A 20,969-nucleotide genomic window follows, 5' to 3' on the forward strand; every position below is an offset into this window, starting at 1 on the left:
CAGATCATGTCCATATTGCAAGTATTCGTCCAAAATAGGACTATGAGAGCATGAGTGAGTGTTTAAGTACGTACAACACTGCTCTCAGGGGGCTGGAATTTCCTGTGTTGTGCTAATCAGATTGCAAAAAGCCACTTCTAAACCTCAACAAAGCCCCTTTAAAACTATCATACCAACAATAAAACGTGATCAATTGGCTTCTGTGTTAGTTCAGGCCTGTACTGAGACAAACATGTTGACATTATGATTTGATCCAAGAACCCAAGTGAGTGTGGTTACAAACCAAAATAAAACAATCACACTTTCATATGAAAATGTACATTTATTATTCTTCTTCAATACTTTGCCAGCAACGCCAATAATATTGAACTCATCAAGAGACAGTTCACTTCGACATAAGTGCAAACTTGCCTTAAGCACAGAGGAAACAAGTATAAAATTCTAAATTAATACAATCTTTATATTTTCTTACATATTAAACCTTCAAATACAATGGAAAATAGAAAAATACTTTTTACACAATGTTCTCTTTTAAAACCAAAAATTTACACTTTTTTTTAATATACACTGCTTCTCAAAATGTTCTCCCATAGTTCCCAGCTCCCGGAGCATGCTCTGAATTAGCCCAAGTTAGACTGCTGAATCATTCCTATGCCAGTAAGCATGAACTGAAAACTAAAATGGCCCAGCTGCAACATCGGCATGGTGGTCTATGGGATGATGCTTAAGAAAATTTTCTGAGGTGGCCACTTTGTTTCTCCTTTCCATACCTATATGAAGCTCTAAAGAGCAGGACATTACATACAAAATGTTCAGGTAAAAGAAGTGGGGGGGCAAAAACAAACAAACAAAAAAAAAAACAGCCCCTTAAACACGAGTACTATACATGAAAATCTGTGCAACAAAAGCAAAACGTCTTGAGAAACTCTACAGAACAGAAAAGTGGCATTCGTGGCAAGTTGTGGAGAACAGTGATAGGAACAGATTACAGTAGTGGAGTGTGGGTATGTACACGTGCGTGAACATCTCTAACTCTACTAAACTGTGCTTTTCTTGAACCATGTTAACAAGTCTTTGGCACTATGCCACTTCTTAGCACTTGTTCTGAGGTTAAACACAATTTTTTTCTTTTCTTTTTTAAATAAAAGTGCTTGAACAAAATATCCTAAAGTCAGTTCTTCAGAAAATTCATTGGAGATCCTATTCCCAACCCAGCATCCTAAAGCAAGAACCCATTGCAAGTCCAGACAGGTCCACTGCATTGCAAAACAGCAGAACGCAAAAGCACCACAGTGATGACCACCTTCTATCAGACGGAGAGATCCTGCTTCATCAGTACACGTGCCAGTCAGCCAATCGGATGAGTTCTCTTTAAAATAAAAGTCTTTGTCATCCGTGACCTCATCATTTTCACTGTGTTCAAATTTCAGATCATCTCCAGATGAAGATTACTACCGTTCTGAGCTGCACAATGGTCAGTTCCCAGAGAAGCTCCTGTTTACACTGATGGACAGCAAGGGAATGCATGCACACGGAGGAGAAGCCATAAATAGACAAAGCTTGTTTGCTTAATTCAGACTGGAGGTACAGTCCACGGTGGCATTCTTAAAAACAACTTTATTAATAACTTACAAATACTTTATTAAGGGCTTGTTTAAGAGCTTGTAGAGGGCTTATGCACGTTCCACTGGACAAGAAGTGCATATAATCTCTACTGACGACACGTCTCCTCATACAGTACCCAAACACACAGCACAGTATCTCAACCTCTCAACCAGCAACATGCACACACATACATAAGCATACAGTTGGGGGCCAAAACACCTGAGTGGACCACCGCTGTCAAATGCAAACCAGCTCACACCAGTGCAGACAGGTTCTCAGCGTGAAAGTGAAGAACCTCATTGGCTGATAAATTAACTCAGCCCTCCGTTGATTGGCGTCCATGACAGTCACTCTTAACAGATGAGTTCCTGCTGTATTTCAGGGAGGGTGGTGAACGGCTCGGAGAAGCTAAACGCATCCCGGCCCGTCTTCAGGTCCCCCTGGCCTGGGCATGTGGGGTACGCTGGAATGACTAACATTTCTGGGGAAGGGGCAGGACTCTCGGGCTCAGATTCTGATTGGCTCGCCTCCTGCTCGTCAAGTGATGTGGGGGCACCATGAGGGAGAGCGTGCATGTTCAACCAGGGGTGGTTCAAACACTCTTCTGCTGTCGCTCGATCTCTGAAGAAAGAGAAGAGAAAATGGGTAAGAAATAATTAGCGTAGGTATAATCATGATTAAAAATATGTTTTTTGTTTATTATATACAATTATTAAAGCACAAGTTTAAAGTGGCCAAATAAGCTAATTAGCTATCTTGCTATTGCTCGCTGCTGCCCTCTAAAGGTGTTACAGAACCAAGTCAGAAGTTGACCGAATTCACATTGTGTTTGTTGTGATGTAAACAAGATGTGAACTAAAAATTGTGGAAAATAATAGCTTTAATAAATGATCACCTAAATTAATTGCAATTAGGCAATTATGTAATATTGGTGACAGGCCTAACTGCATAGCTGCATCTCTCAATGGCAATATACCCTGTAATATTCTGTAAAGACCTGGCCAGTGTTGTGTTCCATCCAAACTCCCACAAAATGTGAGTGATCAGGATTCTCATAAAACACAATAAAAAGATTCAGTGATTTGGTTGGAGGCTATTTTTCTTATCCCAAACTACTGTGAAATCAGTACTGTGAAGTTCGATATCACAATAAGCAAATCAATATACCGTGCAGCCTTACTTGAGGTCAATTTCCATTTTTAATTACTACAAATTAAATCAAATCTATTGCGAAGCACTCCATAAATGTGGTTTAAAATGTCACAGACGCATGCTTTTTCCAGAGGTTCCACAAAAACCTCGAAACTCAAAGCCCTGTCTCCCTCTCCCCAGGATTTTCCCTTCTCTCCAGAATTACTCTGATACAGAAGAATTTTTCCACATAGCTGTAACCTCTTTCATTTTTCCTCTCCGTCTTTAATACCGCCGATGATCTGTGGCCATAAAGTTTTAGTAAGTGCAGATTATAGTGCTGGATCAGATGCAAGGGCTGCCATCGTTTCTCATAGAGCTGCAATGGTGACGGATCTGGGCTGCCATTAGTCACACTGACGGAGCCAAAATGGCCACTGCTGTGCATCAGCGTCAGCAGGGAGCCAGAGTAATGTGGGAAACTTCAGGACGGTGGGGTCAGCTCACTGTACATTCGAAACCAAGAGGCCACTGCATTTTAATGAGATTAAGACCCGAGATTAGAACGCCGTGTTTATTTTTTCATTGAGAGGAGCAAAGCCAAGTCCTGCCGCTTCATCAGTCAGGTTATGTAAGCTCAGTTAAATGCAACTGGAGCGTAAGAAGACCATTTTTCTTAGTTTAGAAATAGCTAGATTTATAGTATAAAGATGAAGAAATGGATAAATCTGTCTTTTCCCAAGAACTTTAGACCTCTACTGCTTGACATTTTAATTATGAAAAACTACTTCTGAAAACGTGCATCCGGAAAATAACCCGAGGCATTCTGGCCGTTTAAGGTTCTGGCTTGGAGAATAACTAATAATATTTAGTTCCAAACTGAGGGTATGATGAAGCTGGAGCCTAACCATTAAAGTGATTGTCCATACATGGTGTAGTCTATATCAGATGGATTATCATCAACCCATGCTGGAACTCCAGCACTCTGATCACAGCTAGGCAGCTACAGAACTACTGTTTCCTAATTTCCCCACACAACCTCAGCCTAACTTTGAAGTGGATGGACAAAAAATGGACTTCAAATTATGTCTATAACACTCAGCGACAAGCACTACCTCTAAACTTACCTAGGGTTTTTGTGGAGCAGTGACTGGATGAAGTCCACAGCGAGGGCAGAGATTCCTTCGAAAACATCTTGGGAGTAGTCCACATTGACCTGGGAGACGTTGAGGAAGGTCTCCTGCTTGTCCTCACCCTGGAAAGGTGACTCACCCGTCAACATCACGTACGTCAACACACCAATGCTCCTGCAAAGAAATAAAAGTGTGATTAAAATACATGACATGATAATGACCTATACTCATCATTTATAAAGAAATCAATACATGGCATCCTTTCTAAAAGACATTTCACCTAGTTATGCAGACCTTGCATGCCTTTAATTGTGTACCGAGTGAACCTGAGGGTTGTAAAAGTTTTAGAGACTGTAGAAACTATCCAGCAGATAAATGATTGTGATGGAAGGCCGTGACACACTACGAGTTTTCTACATTAAATGAACCTCATAAAAGCATTAAACAAGTATGCACGCCATGCAGTTCACGCATGCACACACACACCCCTGCTTTTTGAACTCTTACTCACCACATGTCTGTAGCTGTGCTGATTGGCTCGTAGCTCAGGATCTCAGGAGCTGTTGGTGGAGGAGAGAATCAGACTGTTAACTACTAATAACATATCATTTTATCCATATAAAAGCTTTGCATAACCACCAGATTCTAAAGTGAAGAAGCAGGCCAACTTTGTACTCTAATTTTTGTAAAAAGGTCAATAACATTATTTGGATCATGATTTGCACTGCCAACAAACCAGAGTCACTCACCGACATATTCCGGCGTGCCCAGAATCTCTCGCACCTCTGACGTCTTGTCTACATGTCGTGACAGGCCAAAATCTACAATCCTGATATCTCCCAACGGCTGGGCACTGGTCAGCAACACGTTCTGAGGCTGGACGACACAAAACACAGCAAAACAAACAGAAATGTTAACAGACACATCAACAAAAGAACACTCCACAAGCAAAACCGGTTACTTTAAAAATACTAAAATAAATAAATAAACAATTAACTCCATTCCTGTGGCTAAAAGCCTGTTTCAGGATGACGTCTGCATAAAGGCAGACACTGGTGCTACAAGGGTTAAACTCATGCTGCGACATGCCCTTACACTCCTACATACAATTACTTGGAAATTGAAAGCTTTCAGCAGCAAATTACACAGGATCAAGCAAATGACGGATTGTTACAATGTCCAATTAGAGGTGTTCTAAGGAAAACGCATTCTTTGTGCTAAACATTTCATTACGTCATGTAGACTGGCAGCCTTTAAATGTCTCTCCAGTGAACCCGAGGGCACAATCTATCATGCTGATAATAAATCATGGTGATGGATTAATCTTGTATTGTTTGTAGAAAGGCCATGGCACACTACTGAGCCTTTCTATGTTAAATTGACCTCATAAAGCACTAACAAGTATGCATGCCATGTAGTTCTCTCATGCACTCTCCCTCACTCTCTCACATAAACCCTCTTGCTTTCTGAACTCTTACTTTCCACATGTTGACAGGAAAGATATTGGTGATGGTCAATTAAAGGGAGCATAATGCGCAGAGTATAGCAAAGCAACATTCCAGGGTCATTTTAATTTGTACTTTTAAACTTGTCTATTTACCAGTGATCTGTGGTCTGGTGGCTCTGCCTGCCCAACTAAAGACAGCTGATGCATGACTTGGATAAGGGAAGACTTTTCCTCTGCTATTTTTTCATCATCTTAATAAATCTGTTTATCCTTCTCCCATCAAGCCTTTCTTTCACTTTATGTCTAGTATGCTGTCCACGGCTTGTCTCCAAAGTCATTCCGATCTGATAAGGCAAGTCTATGGACGGGAGGTTAAAAATCACGTCCATAAATCAATACTGGCCCCACACAGCTGTAAGATTTATGGCAATTCTCCTCCGGTCACAGAGTCTGGTTCAGACAGAAGAAAATTCAGTTCCCAGACTATTCAGAAGTGACTGTAGTGACTAGGTAACGACAGCCCTAACATTTACATTTGATTATGTAAACGTGTAATCCACTGATCAGTTTGATGACTAACTGAAGAGGTCAAACAAAAATAGTCATTAATGAATAATAAGACAGTATGAAGAAAATACTTAACTGGAAAATGATACATAATGAATTTAAATAGGCTTAACGGGTAATTTCACCATTTTTTTTTAATTTCTGCAAAATTAAAATGGTCAAAATAAAAACAAAAGTCAATCAGAGTAGTTTAATGGGAAATACGCCATTCTAGAGAAACGTACTTGACCTGAGTCAGACTTAACCACAGTGGTGGTGAGAGGAACCAAACATCCACATCTGAATGCCTCAAAGAAAGTTATTATATGAAATTTTTATGAATATCAAGACATTCTTGTACACCAGTTTTGAAATAAGACCTAAAACATTTTTTTACCCATAGATGGTAGCGTGGTACATGCAGGGTGTTATAAGACAAAACAGTACCCAAAGAAACACCCTCCCCCACCCAAGATTTACCTGTATTTTACCAATTTAAATACTACATACACGGACTCAAGCGTAGGTTCACCAGGGGTTCTAGGTTGTTTAAAATAAATAAATAAATAAATAAAATAAAAAAAGCCTGTATTTGCATCAGACGTTGCAACCACTGGTTCCCATCACTACCACCACTGTATTCTGACTAGAACTGCAAATTCCTCTACAGCACAGTATTTCACATCAAATCACTCTGAATTACCGCATTTAGAATTTAAAGACTGTCAGGCTCCGTGTCTATCTGTAAGAGAAACCAATTGGAGGATTTACAATAAACATTTTCACCAGGCAAACTAACTGCTGATTCATTGAGAATGCTTTTTTTTTTATTAAGTTTAACTGAATCTTCCTGACTGCCCTAGTAGAGACAACTGCTTCATCTTTTGTTATACAACGCATTCCCTTACAGACATGCGCATACCTAATAACTGCCTGAAAGACAACAGTAAAGGTTTATTGGTCCTAGAAATCTAATAGCAGACGCCCCATCTGGAGTCGCAGCTCCTGTTTGTTATGTAACCCGCTTCCTCGAAAATAAAAGCTACAGTGAGACCGGGTGCAGCAGAGAGGTCAGGAGCAATTTATTAGTGCCATTAGTCACTGGAGACTGTAACACGTGCTCATGCAGTATAAGCATGCCTACCTTCAGGTCCAAATGGACAACGTTGTTTCGGTGAAGGAAGGCCACGCCTGATAAAATCTGCCGAACCAATCGGATCACGTCTTTCTCTGTGAAGGCCTCGTCGTTTTCTGCAACGCATTGGTTGAAAATCTCACCTCCAGCAGCACTAAAAGAGAAAGAGATACACATAGATGTTTTAATTAATGTCAGAAAAATATTCATAATTCAGTGCTACACTAAACTTTAGGACTCCTAGCAGTATTCAACCCCCCTCTAAAGCACTAATGAACGGATATTAGCAATTGGTGATATCGTGTTCAATCTTCTTGGCCTGCAGCCATTCAAAATGTACCAAACCTCCAAGACAAAGAATGAAGAACATTACACTACAGTCAAGAACCACACACACACACACACACACACACACACACACACACACACACAAATTTCAAATTACATAACGTTTCCTTAGCACTTTAGCAATGATGCACACACAAAAAGGCAAAAAAGTGACCCCACGGCAAGAGCTACAGAAATCACAGCAATAAATCAATACCCCCCACCCCTGAAACAATACAGGCTGTAATTACCCCAGATTTATGGGCACTAATAAGAGGGCAGGACCTGCTGGTCATTGGCCTATGAAGATAACTGAAAGAGGTTTCTAGAACTCCTACACCCATACATGAACTATCAGCCTACTTAAGCTCAATAAAGTAAAACGTAATAAAACTACAAGTTTTATTGTCAAAGTAGTTGTAGAGGATCAAATCAAATGGCAGTTGCAAAGTCATGCAGTTGTTTCCTCAAATCCTTGTGCACTAATACTGGAATAAAAGGGCCCCATATCATGGATTTTTATTTAAGAAAAATCTTGGATGAAGTATAATGCTGTTCAGGTTTCACAACGTACTGTTTATTGCCCAGTCTACACATCCCATACATGGAAACTGCAAAAACTGCCAGTTTTGAATTTAGCATTTCTGTGAGGTCACAAACACACATTTACATATCCTTCTGTTCAGCCACACTGACGTTATTAGGAGTATTTAGTTTGAATTGCTTTTTAAATGAGGCACAATACCAGATAGCCAATAAGAACAGAGATCATTTACATACATCAGTTTTAAAGGCACAGTAACAAAATAAGCCTATTTAATTGTATCAATTAATTCAAGTTTTGTGGGTTTGAAATTGCCTTGAATGATAATAATAATAATAATAATAATAATAATAAAGATTGAGATGTAAAGAACAAAGAAGTACTTTAAAAGCTAAATTAAGCTTAATGCAATTGATTTTTTCCACAGTTTATCAGCCTCTTTTTCTTTTTTCCTTGCCACTGTGGCCACTGGTTTGCTCATGGGGGCTTGGACCCAAAGTTTTCTGTAAAGCTGCTTTGTGACAATGCCTGTTGTAAAAAGCACTATATAAATAAACTTTGACTTGACATTAAAACAAATGAGGCGACTCCACTTTTCCTATATTAAAATCCTCCACGCTTCAACAAGATGATTCCACTTTGACGGTTCAGTCCACCAAGGAGATCTGGGGACTGGAAGTCAAGGCTGTGTGAAATCCACTCTGCCGTACAGCTCTCTAGTCTACATCCATCTCACACTAGACGCACCCCCCAACCTTGACAGCATCACTTTCCAAGAAAGATGCCCAATTACCACATTAGATGGAGTGGGTCAAGTCTGAGTCTTGCATAACTTTGGTGTGGGTTCCCGTGACTACAGGGATTTGCTGCTGGATGTGCTCTTGGGCGATGAAAGGAAGGACAATGAGAGCCATGTGCAGAGGATTTTAGACCTGTGTGTACGTGTACAGTGTATTTGTTACATAATTCCAGCTCCAGCTGTGTAAATAATTGGGGTATTGAGAAAGACTTATCAGCATGGCCATCACCTTTCATATAAACCTATAAACTGGGTGCTTGAGTTCCTGCTTGGGGAGAACGAGTGGGGGTGTGATTTCTTTAAAGAAACAGCCAAAGCACGGAAGACATGAAAGCAATAATAAATAAAGTATAAACTGCACATTCCGCCTTCTATTTGGTATAAGAAGGTATACGAAACCCTATATGGGGACCTGTGCATAAGTTCATGCTTAAAAAGGGTTTAGTATTGTAAAAGGATAGTCCCAGTTCTAAAATCTGGCTGAGTTGTAAAATACTCCATATTCCTACATGACCACAGTGCTGATCATGGACCATAACCATAGCCATGGCCTACTGTAAGCAGACTATGTGAGGTGAAAGAATTGTTTAGTAAGATTACTATTAATAATGAATGAAATGATTCATTGAACACTGGTTTATTTTACCATTTTGTGCTTTGTCACCATTTTACGAAAGCAGTAAGCCACTTGAGTCTTATACCCCTTGAGTGTGGTAAAATCACTGTAATGCATGGCCTCTCAGGGCTGACTGCTTTATTTACAGACTGCAAGTTTTATTAAATTACCAATAATTTGAAACAGGGTATACACCTTGCCCCAACCTTAAACAGAATAATAATTTCGGGATTTACATATGTTATAGTGATCATTTTGACATTTTGTTACATTAGTAACGTAATGAGAGCTCAACAGGCTGCACCAGCAGCAGTGGAAGCGGGTTGGGGTTTGCAGTGGTGAGGGAAGGCATCACAGTTCTGTCTTCCGGAACTGTGAAATAAGACGGAGGACATCTGTATTGTGGTTTTGGTCTCTGCTTCATAATCATTACACCCCTATGGAGAATGGCCCAAATCCATGTTTTAATATTCTTCAAAATAAAGCATGGCTCCCTCTGCGCTCCTCCTTAAAGTTTTCCCATTAATGAGTGTGAAAAACCAGGGCCCTGTCTGCGACCAGAGCAAAATTTCCTTTTGCTTGAAACTGTAGTAGCTTTATAATGCCCTAATCACTTAGTACAAAGAATACTGCAGTTACAGACAATTAGAGGGCACCACAACTGACAATTTAAAGACATTCCAGGACACATCAAAAGATCATTGGCTGGGAATATTACTACTTTACCACCAGTACAGCCTTCCAGACTACACAGTGCTGAAAAAGAACTACTTTTTACACATTTCTACACACAAGTTGACTTGCTACTGGCTCAAGGTGGACCAGATGTCAAATGGAGGGCTCTGCTGGCCTAGCTAGTCTGCAGTAGTCTGTACATCTGTAGCAGCTGAAAGCTGCAGAATGTATCATTCGGCTGCTGGCAAGAGTGAAAAAAATGGGGATGAAAGGAAAAATAAGAAGCAGGAGATTAAGATGAAGGCATGGTAGTGAAAAAATTACATAAGAAGTTTCAGGTCTGCTAATTCCAGTGTATGATTAAGGAGTTCAAAGTGAGAAAGACCAAGGGATAGAAGGAGACACTCAGTGATACGGGGACTTGTCGTTCTTAATTAGAGAGGAATGAATAACAGATTAGTCATCTCAGAGAAAAGGGTGAGAGCAGGTCAGAAATCCTGTCAGCCCAGAAACGAAATTCATAAACACCTCATAACAGACGAGCGACAAGAGTTGTGTTTAGACGTGGTTCCAGCTATTTTAATTTTAGCTTTCTTTTTAGTCACGGCCAAACAATCCAAACAGACCTTAAACGTCCATCATCCACTCAACTGAAAGATAACCAAAACTAAAAAGAACAAAAGGGTAGCCAAATGCTGACCAATGTCCAGGCCATGACCTGATTTCATTGTGGTTGGGTTTCTTGTAAAGCTTTCATGTTCACATAGAAGTATACGGGGCATTTTCTCTGTGCTGCAGCGTCCTGCCTTTAAACTTTAAAGGGTAAGATAAGAAGTGTGCCACTGCTTTTGCACTCGGCAGTACCGAGGATGTGGTTGTGGCTGCAGGCTTCTATGTGTGTCTGTTGCTGCTGTGCTGCTTTTAGAAGCCTTGCGAGAAAAGCCACAGGAAATGGAAAATTATTTCGCTGCATCTCCTGCTCCCTCGCTCTCGCTCTCCCTCTTACTGACGCTCTGGTTCTTCTGGTTTTACTGTGAAACAGGCCCACACATATCTCAGGGAGAACAGGATCAACAGAGTGAAAAAAATGAAAGTGCGTGTGATGGAGACAGACAAAAGAACATCCAACTGAAATCAGACACACAATGTTCTTTTCTCTCTCACACACACAAACACAGACAGAAGGAATTACCTTCTTAGACCACATTAAAATAATCTTTTATCACTGCTCTTAGAACACAGAGAACATTACAAGGAACATGCTGCCAAGCCAAGGTTAAAAAAAGGTGAGAGAGAGCAAGAGAAAGAAAAAGAAAAAGAAAGAATTTAAGGACAAGGAAGAGAAAAGATATATATATATATATATATATATATATATATATATATATATATATATATACACACACATATACACACACATATATAGATAGATAGATAGATAGATAGATAGATAGAATAAGTACATGGGAAGGAAAGAAAAAGATTACAAACAAGAAATAAGAAATTGTGAGGGAGAAAGAGGGGGAAGAGAGAAAAAAAAGAAAAACGAAAAGAAGAGAAGAGAAGAGAAGAGGAGGACTAATCAAGTTAAGCATCACCCATCAGAACTGACAATCAGCTTAAAGGCAGTGCAGCACTGAGAAAATGACACTTTCCTAATAAGGTAAAGAGACAAGACACTCATTGTGTCTGTGGGGTGTGTGTGTGCGTGAAGCTGTTAACTGACACACAGCTGATCTTCAGCAGAAGTCAGTTCAGGAAGTGGCTTTTTTTTTCCTTTTTCGACCCATTGAGAGTCAGACACAGATGCAATCTACCATTTCTCAAAATCTTCGTCACTCCATCAACCAGCATCCTGTGTGTAGACGCATTCACGCACACGGCAGTTCTGTCACAAAAAGTGCAGAGTTTGTGAAAGCGCAGCAACTTTAACAATGAGGGGAAAAATCTAGGTAAACCAAGGGAAAAAAAAAATAAAAAATACCAAAAAGATATATACTAGAAAGAGAGATGGTAAGACGGAGGGGGAGTTTTGGTAAATGTTTTAAATGTTTCATGCTTTTCGGGGTTAATGGCCTCTCATTTCCGCCATATTAGACGCCGTTATCAACTCTTCATACTGATTTCCCTCCAGAAGCCAGAATTCCTCATAACAGCATTCCTCATAATTCTGCACCACACAGTCCTGCTATCCAAAGTCCTCATAGCTTCTACACACACAATACTGCAGTTCTGAGATAAAGAATTGGACTACTAGTTCAGTACAAAGAACTGTACAGGCTCTAATGGGTCTGCCTATAGTTGCCATACTTCTGCTTAGAAACATCACTCATGCACCATTAGTGGTCTGTGAAAATAGCTGGACCACTTACGTTGTATGTGTGATGTTCTACCTATGCAAAGCAGTATCAGGTCATGGTCAGGTAGCTGGTCAGCTTTGGACTACGGTATTAGGTTTGAATCCAGAACTACAGCAGAGCTTGCTGAGGGAAAGACAGAGAGAGAGAGATTTAGTTCGAGAGACTATTTTGGGCTGGATCCTGGGCTGGCTTTAGAGGGAAAAGCACAATAATCTTGCATTCCCATTGGGAAGGGGTTATTTTCAGTGCCCTGTTTCTCTGATTTCTTGCGGTTATTAAGTTGGAACATGCATCTGAGACCAGCAGGGAAGTGCAACCCAGGGTTTAGGGGCAGAAAATATACAGGCGCAAGCCTAAAAATATTGCCTACTGTGCTTCTGCACTAGATACTAAATGAAAAAAACTTCTTAAAGTATAATACAATACTTCTTAGGTAACATAAAAGTAAGTGATTTTATCCATAACAAGTATGCATGTGTATATGTATACTACATATATAGTGTAGCAGGGTGTCCTGTAGGTCATTGCACTCAACAAGATGTTCTCCATCTTAATAGACCAGCTTCATACACTGAGTTGAAGTGCCTTAGAGTAGTGTTTCCTGACTACAGTCAGAGCTGCCCCTGTATTGCTCAGTTTTGTATATTCTCTGCTGTAATCAACCGGAACATGTTGAAAAAGGAGTTGAAAATTAGGTAATGATTCAGGCCTATTAGATCAGAGGAAACACAACACAAAGCAGCACGGGGCACAGCACTTCAAGCCTGGAGATGGAGACCCTGATATAGGGATGGATGTATGTCTATGTATGCATCTCTTACCATTCCAGCACCAGTATGAGCTCCGCTCTGGTCTCGTACACCTCGTGAAGCCCCACTACGTATGGGTTGGCCTTAGCTGACTCCAGCACAGCGACCTCATTCAAGATGTCATCGCGACAGCTCTGGCCCTTCCGTCGTGTCCGTAAAAACTTGGCAGCGTACTCCTTCCCTGTGGCCTTCTCCACACACTTCTTCACCACGGCAAACTTCCCTCTGGTGGGAGACAACAACATACATCACTCCATCACTATCCTCATGTGATATGGGCCGATACCATACTAGGTTGAGTAATATCTACGTTGCAGTGCAGCATGGTTTTGAAAAGTATATCAGTGCTGTTACAAAACTCTGTAACTTCAAAATTTTCCGTTTTTTATTAGTGTGTGCACATTTCATAATGGATGGACCAATGTGGTCCAAAATTACTTGGAATAAAATCTGACTACATTAATGTGCTTTGAAAAACATCTATTCTAACAAAGTCAACATTTTGGAGATACAAAGCTTTATTACAGTGATTAATATGAATAATTAAAGACACAGATACAAAATTACTAGAGCAGTCAGGTTTTCAAGTGAGTTGGAATCACAGACGTTGAATTTTGAGGATAAGTCTTAAGTATTTTAAGAGAAAATAAAACTCTGGTGTCCCTCAGTCACGTTGTTCATTCACAATTTAAAGAGGTGAAGAGAAGCCGTCTGGACAGAAATTAAGCTTAATCCTACACTTCACGCATTTCTCACCAGAGAGTGTTAACGTAATTTAAACCAAAACTAATTATAACCCATGTCTAGAAAAACACCTGTGTTCTCAATAAAGCACGGTCAGCATGAAACTTAATCAGGAGGTTGGCCACTAAAGCCTAAAAGGCAGACTGATCGCATGTTTTTGCATGTGGAACACGAACAGTCACAGCTGCGCCGGCAGAAGACGTTTCCCCACAATGTGATGACAAACGACTAGCCTGCTGACCACAATGACTCATAACTGAGACTCATATTTGGAGCTAACACTGCGCTGTCACTTAAAGTACTTTCATAATTACTGACATGAAGAGGGAGGGAATCGCACGCTGGTGAGGTCACAAACTTAACTGGTGATTTTCAGAATTTCTCAGCAGCATGCATTTTGGTTTGGAAAAGGAATGACATTCATGCTCTTATCATAGTTGTTGTTCTACACCCACAGTTCCATCCTGCTGATAACTAACAGATAAACATTGTCATTCAAGTAGTGCCGCCATGATTCATTTTTTAACCTAAATTTTACTTTCCGATTCAACTAATTAATAATTAGTTGCCAATTTGTATTATGATTACTTATTTGTTTTAAAAATTTCCTACTGGTCTCCTCTCCTACTGTAGAAAATAGAGTCTAATGGACGAATTTACATGCATTTGCCACACAGTGTTGCGCCTCCTAGTTTCATGGTATTTTATTGTAACATTTTATTGTCTGTCACTTTGCAAAAACTCTGACTCCTCGCCACTAAACAGTGAACTATTCACTTACCTATCAACTCTAGATAAATTATCAATTACTCATCCACCTCCCTCTCTTCCTACCTACAGCCCCAGGACATCTTTCTCTTTTCTTTCCACCCCGTCTTTATATCAACTTCTTCCACAACTGCCTGACACTCAAGATAAGAGAGTGACAGTTGAAGGGTCTCCTTCCCACACACGAACACAAGGTCATCCTCCACATCTGATGTCCGGCCTACACACTCACCTCAGCGACCACTCAAAAGAGTGAGAACTTGGCTCTGCACATACAGGCAGGCAGACAAAGACAGACAAGCCAATTTAGACATTCTGTCGCTTGACAGCAGCAAGAACAAATTGCTTCTAGCCCCTCCTCTCCTTTAGGAAGCCTCACAATAAGACACTGCCGCAGTGTGTCTGAGGGAGCGTGCGTGTGTGTTTGTGTATGAATGTATGTGGGGGGTACAAGAGACCACCCACTTTACCATTACTACAAATAACTGGCTCTCTCACTTTTTCACTGTGTCTACTGCTATACTTAGCCAGAGACCAAAGCTCAGCAGAAGCTCCTGTGTGCCTATTATACAAAATGGTAACTTTACAGGAGAAGGAAAAAACCTACTTTACTTCAATGTAAGTGAATGGAACCAGACCTTTTCCCCCCCCAAGTCATTTTGGGTCATTTCTTTTGGTCCATTCATCATGAAATTTACATAAAATCTTAAGGACAAGAGGTATTTTATGTTAAAAACTGAAAAACGTCAAAAATTGAGATACAAGGTTTTCTTTCAACAGCAGCGATATTTACTGATTAAATTTTGGGTTTAATGTGTCTAAACTAATCCAATGCCTTCTAAAGCCAGAGCTCAAAGCATGGGGTGATGGAGCACTCCTCGTCAACTTTGACCAATGGCCTACAAGCCCGTTGTTAGCCAATAGATGTACCACAAGTTAGCATGGCTGAAATCCCCCCAAAACTTCAATTAAATGTGTAGATATGTGGCACATGTGCAGAGAACACCTTAAATAGGCTAAAAACAAACAGTACTAGTAATCTGTCCATACTGTACAGCCCTTGTAGAAACTATGGAGTTTGGAGACAAGACACACGCAACGCAAAGCAGTGAAACTGTGAGGGATCTGAGCCACAGTTTCTACCAATGTGTGAATATAAAGCCCACATGACTTCCCTGCTTAACACTCTTTGGTCGTTTGGCAGAAGGTGCTACTGTGGGAACAGTGTGGTATCTGACCACCTCATTTTGTGTCCTGCATTCACCAGCAGCCCAGTGTAATGCCTGAATGCCTCAGCAGCTTGGCACAAACAGGGTATTTCAACCCTGCCAGTTCTCAGAACAACTTCATTAGTTTGGCACGTGAGGAAGCTTAGTGTGATCCCAAACAAAAATTACTCTCACACACAAAATTCTCCATGCATTCTCTTCCATCCACCACCTATTTCGCCTACAAGCTGAGAAGATCCACAGTTTCTTGAGGTCAACTGAAGACAAAATGAGCGCAGTCAAGTTCGGATGACCCAAATAGGGTTCTGGGCTGGAGAATAAAAAGAACAAGAGCAAGAACAATGCAAAGCCCAAGAGAAGAATGTAGAGCTTTTGGCTGAAGAATGTAGAGCCTTGCTGTGGGGGGGTGCTTCTTGAGAAAGCTGTCAAAGGTCATGACACTTGTGATCATAATTCACTAAAACCATAACCCCATGTTTAAACAGTTGAAGAAACAGGACACCATTTGGTGTTCAACCGAAGCATTAGCATGCCTCGCTTTCGGGGACATGGGATAACAGCCTTTTAACCCTTGTTCTAACGGCTGTAACGTTTGTGAAGTATAAAAAAAGCCACCATCCATGTCCACAGAAACGTCCTCATTTGACTCTGACGGTGAATGGTGCCTTCAGATGCCTTAAAAGGTTTTAAAGGATGTTTTCATTCACGATACAGACAGGAAACAGACGCACGACGTGGTTTCATGACCCAGATGCAGTAGTGGTTGTGCATCCTGCACGAAACTAGACCACCACTAGCACTTTTTTTTTCTCTCCACTTTGTCTCTTAGGAATGTGTACATTGGCTGGAGACAGACCTAGTGGTTTCTTTTTCACTCTCCAGTTACTACAAGGTATCTCTAGATCTCTACATTATATATGTAGACTTCCTAAAGTTCATTCAAAAGCTTCACAGCTGGCCTTTTAAAATCATTTAAGCTGGGTGATGTTTACTGTCCTCTTACATTATCCCCAGGCCTTAATGAGCTGCTCTTCTGTAATGGATACTACAGTTGCACATTAGCTGGCCAGCTGTACACACAGTGAAAAGAAGCTGAGAGAGGAATAAACTCATTCTAGGATCCTCAGGGGAAGTTCCCAAAATGACATGCTGCGCCAAAAAAATCCCAATAGCTGAAATTAGGCCACCCCACTTATGTAACACTAGAAAATGGGACACCCACAAGGGCATATACATTAACAGCGTATTACACACGAACTAGTCCTGAAGACACGATCTCGCCTCCCCTCATTCTGCCTGATTCCACAGAAGCGGCAAATTTCCTCGCATCCAACTGAGTTGACACCCGGGAGCCCAACCCTGTTCCTGGAACGTTCTTAAACTGCAGTTTAGTTCCAGCCCTAATCTAACACACCTAATCAAAGAAGTTGTAAACAAGGGAACATTTAGACGGAAATGTGTTAAATGGATGGGTTAACCAAACATTCAAACGTGTCCAACAACGAAAGGAAGCTAGAAGCCACCTATAAGCATGATGCCATTTGTGCAATGCTAAGTGTTGGCTTTTCACTGACTTTTAGTCTGAACAGTTCACTTCAGTTAGTTCCAACTCTTAACCTTGTAGTCCAATAAAGCTCCAAGGGCAGGATCTGGCAGCCAGCCAGCCCTGCATTAATATATGTGAAAGAGAAAGAACCAAGAACATTCCAACTAAAGGTGAACATCAATTCACAACACCCGTCTTCGCCAGTCTTCACCGCGTCAGCGTCTGTATGTATGTGAACTCTGTGAAAGGTCGCAGATCTAGGCTTCTAAATGCACTACAGTTTCAGTGAGAGTTGTGGTAGGAGTCTTGAGCATCAGCTTTTAAGGTACTCTATCCTACGCTGTGTGAAGTTGAACTGATAAAACATCTGTCTCTACGGCTGTGTAGCAGGTTTACGAAGTGTTTTGAGCGCAGGAATGCAGAACATTATGACTGACTGAACGCGCGGCACAATCTCTCCTCAGATCTGTATTCTCCTTTCTATTGAAACCAGCAATCTGCTCCGAAAATCAAGATGGTGTGGGTTATATAAAGAACAGCGGGCCTTGTGACCCATGCATGTGGTGTCATGAATGCATTTTATTCAGAGAAAGGTAACATTCCAAGCGAGTTAGGTGGCCAAGCTCAGACTCTTTCAGATCTGTCTCTCTTTCTGTCTCTCAAACCAGAATGCCAGCAGATATTCATCAGAGAGGTCTCTGCTGAAATATGCAAACAAGGAATTTGCTAGATTGAAATGTTAAATATTTGTCAGAGGACTGCTTAGAGCTTTTAACAACTGTTTCATGTCAATCTGCATTACAGGCATGTAATTGAGAACTGAAAGAACATCCAAGACCAAATCTGAGACTAACTATGCGTTTCTTTGCGCTTCTGGACTCCAATTCAAATTCCTTTGGACTCAAATTTCCTTCTTAAACCATACGGAGATGTAAACGTTCTAGCATTGCTGAAGAATGATGGTGATGAAAATTCCTTGAGGGGTTCTACTACACAGCAGGCACTTACATTTGTGGCCTGTTTGGTGACCAAAACTCTCAGAAAGGTTTTAGAGAAGTTGGAGAGGTCACCTAGCGCCGCTGGTAATAGATTACATAAATACAGTTCACCTGAAACCGCTGTTAACAATCACGAAACAGACCGTTAATGTGCTGTAATACGACAAATCAAATTCTTGGTTTACTTAACTACCCGTTAAGCAGCACTGTGCGTTTTAAAACCTTCACGTGTTGATCACGGGAGCACTCAAAAACATCGCGTTCTTGCGCTAATTAAGTACAAAACTCTAAATTAGACGGCCGGTGGCGTTGTTTTTCCACCCGTATTCCGACAAGTCCCGGCTCCTGCGCTATGATTGGCTAATAATAACTATTACACGCGCAACGACTGGCTAGTAGCTCGTACTCACAACCCATCACAGCGCAGGAGGCAGAACTTGTCGGAATGCGGGTGGGGAAAAATCACATCGCTAACAGCGTCCAGCTCCCGGGATTAGCAGCTGCACGTGCAGGAAGCCCACCGCCAAAATAAATGTGGTTTAATCCAGCTGGCAGCAATTCGTGCTCCAATTAAAGAGGTTTATTTACCTCTGCCTGTCGTTCCCACGTTTGTTAGCTATTAGTTACCCCCACAATTCCCACAACCAAAACAAGCCTCTGAAACTAAGCTAGCATGAACTTGTATAAAAGCATATAATGGCAAAAAAAGACTTACCTGCCAAGCTCTCTGCCGACAAGCTCATAATTGTCCCCAAACGGGTCCGTCCTTATTCTCGTGTGGACCTTTGTCACCATTCCGTTCTTGTTCATGATAGCGGAGTCCAGCATTGCAGTCCTGAGGAGAGCGGCTCTCTAATGAGTTTCTAAGGAGTAAAAGTTGACAGTAACCGGATAGACTTGAAACGGGAGCTGCTTTTAGTCCATTAGGGTGAGCGGCTCTTGAGGATAAACGGAGACGGTAATTTGTGAGTTATTCAGCGAAACTCGTGCCTGCCAAAGTCACAAAATACACAGACGCTAAGCACACGCGTGCCAATGCTGTCGACCAACTTCTGGAAAGCAGTAAACGGCATTGAAGTACGTGTACAACTTGATTAGTCCATGAAGGTACAAAGGAGAGAGCCTATCAGCGGGTGCTCCCAGACGGACATCAGTGTGAGAGTGAGGATAAGCACGCCAAACAATGAGGAACTTTACCAAGCCATGTCCAGCTCCCCTCGACGCGACGCTCGTTGGCCAATTAGCGTTTAGGATCGTAAAAGGGGGCGTGGCTTTGAGTTTATGCCATCAGTGTTTCTTTATGTGGAGTTAAAGTTCTTTCAACAAAATAGAATTATTAAAAAACACAGAACACTGTATAGATTTCAGCTGAGAGAGTTGTAATAGTGTGAGACCTGGCCATTAGATTATAAATAGACATTTGTTTAAAGGTATTTGAAAATGTGCACACACACACACACACACACACACACACACACACACATACACACACACCTAATGCAGGTATGTTGAAGAGGAATTCCGCAGATTTTTCAGATTTCAAGTGCACAATTAAATGAATAAGATGTAAACAAAGTAATTCATAGTTGGTTGATGTGAAATTGTTTTGGAGAAACCTACCGAGCCAGAATTGTTCACAACGGTGCTGTTGATAAGAACCAGATGGCCAAAGTTGAATGCCTCTTAAAGCTACCTCACAATAAGCTATTATATGAAATTGTTTTCAATACTGCGTGATGCCTGAGATGTCTTACCATAGTTCTGAGACAAGGTTTAAGGTAAAAAAAAAAGTCTCCAAATAAATTAAACAAATAACTTATTATTTCAAAATTTCTATTATTTTATCATCATCAACATTAGAAGATGGTTCACTGATCATTTTTGATAGTCTATAACCTGGCTATATTTGTGTTAAAGACATTGCAACCCCTGGCTGCATTTACTAGCATTGTAAAGAAATCTGAATTGGTACAATACCTTGTTTCACATTAAAACATTCAGACTGACTTTGTATGTATGTCCATCTTTTAGTAATGCAGAATTGTTGAAAAATCTGTGGAATTCCCCTTTAAGCCAGTGTCCTCCCAGATGGTTGATGAACTGGTTGTCACTGGCAGCAAAACACAGCCAAACCCTGACCTGTCAGCCACCTGCTCAATGTCACACCATGCGTGCAAGTTCACATCCACACCCAGACACACATATTACATAAGTAAGATACTATAACTGTCTGAAATGGAGCCATACCACCTGAGGCGCATTTTAATAGATATTCTAGGCCAGCATCTGTGCAGAACTAAATACGATCTAAGATATCCTAAAAATATCACATTTCTCAGTCTTTTGAGACCAAAAAAAAAGGCTGTTACTTTTTTTTGAGAGAAAGGTTTGATAAAGTGAGAAAGATGTTGTGCAAAAGTTTAGATTAAGCAGACAGAAAGTAATAGGACACAGGTAGGCTAGCGGAGAGCTTTGAGTGTGTTAGAGATAGGCAAAGAGAATGAGGGAGCAGTGTTGTAAAAGAGGAAGGCATGGGTGGAATTTTCAGACTCATTAA

The 20,969-nt window shown here is 40.9% G+C and overlaps 1 protein-coding gene across 1 annotated transcript; it reads right to left on the reverse strand.

Annotated features, from left to right (window-relative positions):
* Positions 1-310: 310 nt before the first annotated feature.
* stk17al (serine/threonine kinase 17a like) lies at positions 311-19,602 on the reverse strand. Its single transcript, XM_036589619.1, has 7 exons — positions 19,128-19,602; positions 13,140-13,352; positions 7,007-7,151; positions 4,619-4,745; positions 4,381-4,429; positions 3,864-4,043; positions 311-2,226 (listed from the first exon to the last, which is right to left on the reverse strand). Exons 1-7 carry the CDS (start codon positions 19,238-19,240, stop codon positions 1,959-1,961), a joined length of 1,095 nt encoding a protein of 364 aa, XP_036445512.1. The 5' UTR covers positions 19,241-19,602; the 3' UTR covers positions 311-1,958.
* Positions 19,603-20,969: the final 1,367 nt, after the last annotated feature.

This window comes from Colossoma macropomum, unplaced genomic scaffold (genome assembly GCF_904425465.1).
Source record: "Colossoma macropomum unplaced genomic scaffold, Colossoma_macropomum, whole genome shotgun sequence".
In the NCBI taxonomy this organism is placed as follows: domain Eukaryota; kingdom Metazoa; phylum Chordata; class Actinopteri; order Characiformes; family Serrasalmidae; genus Colossoma; species Colossoma macropomum.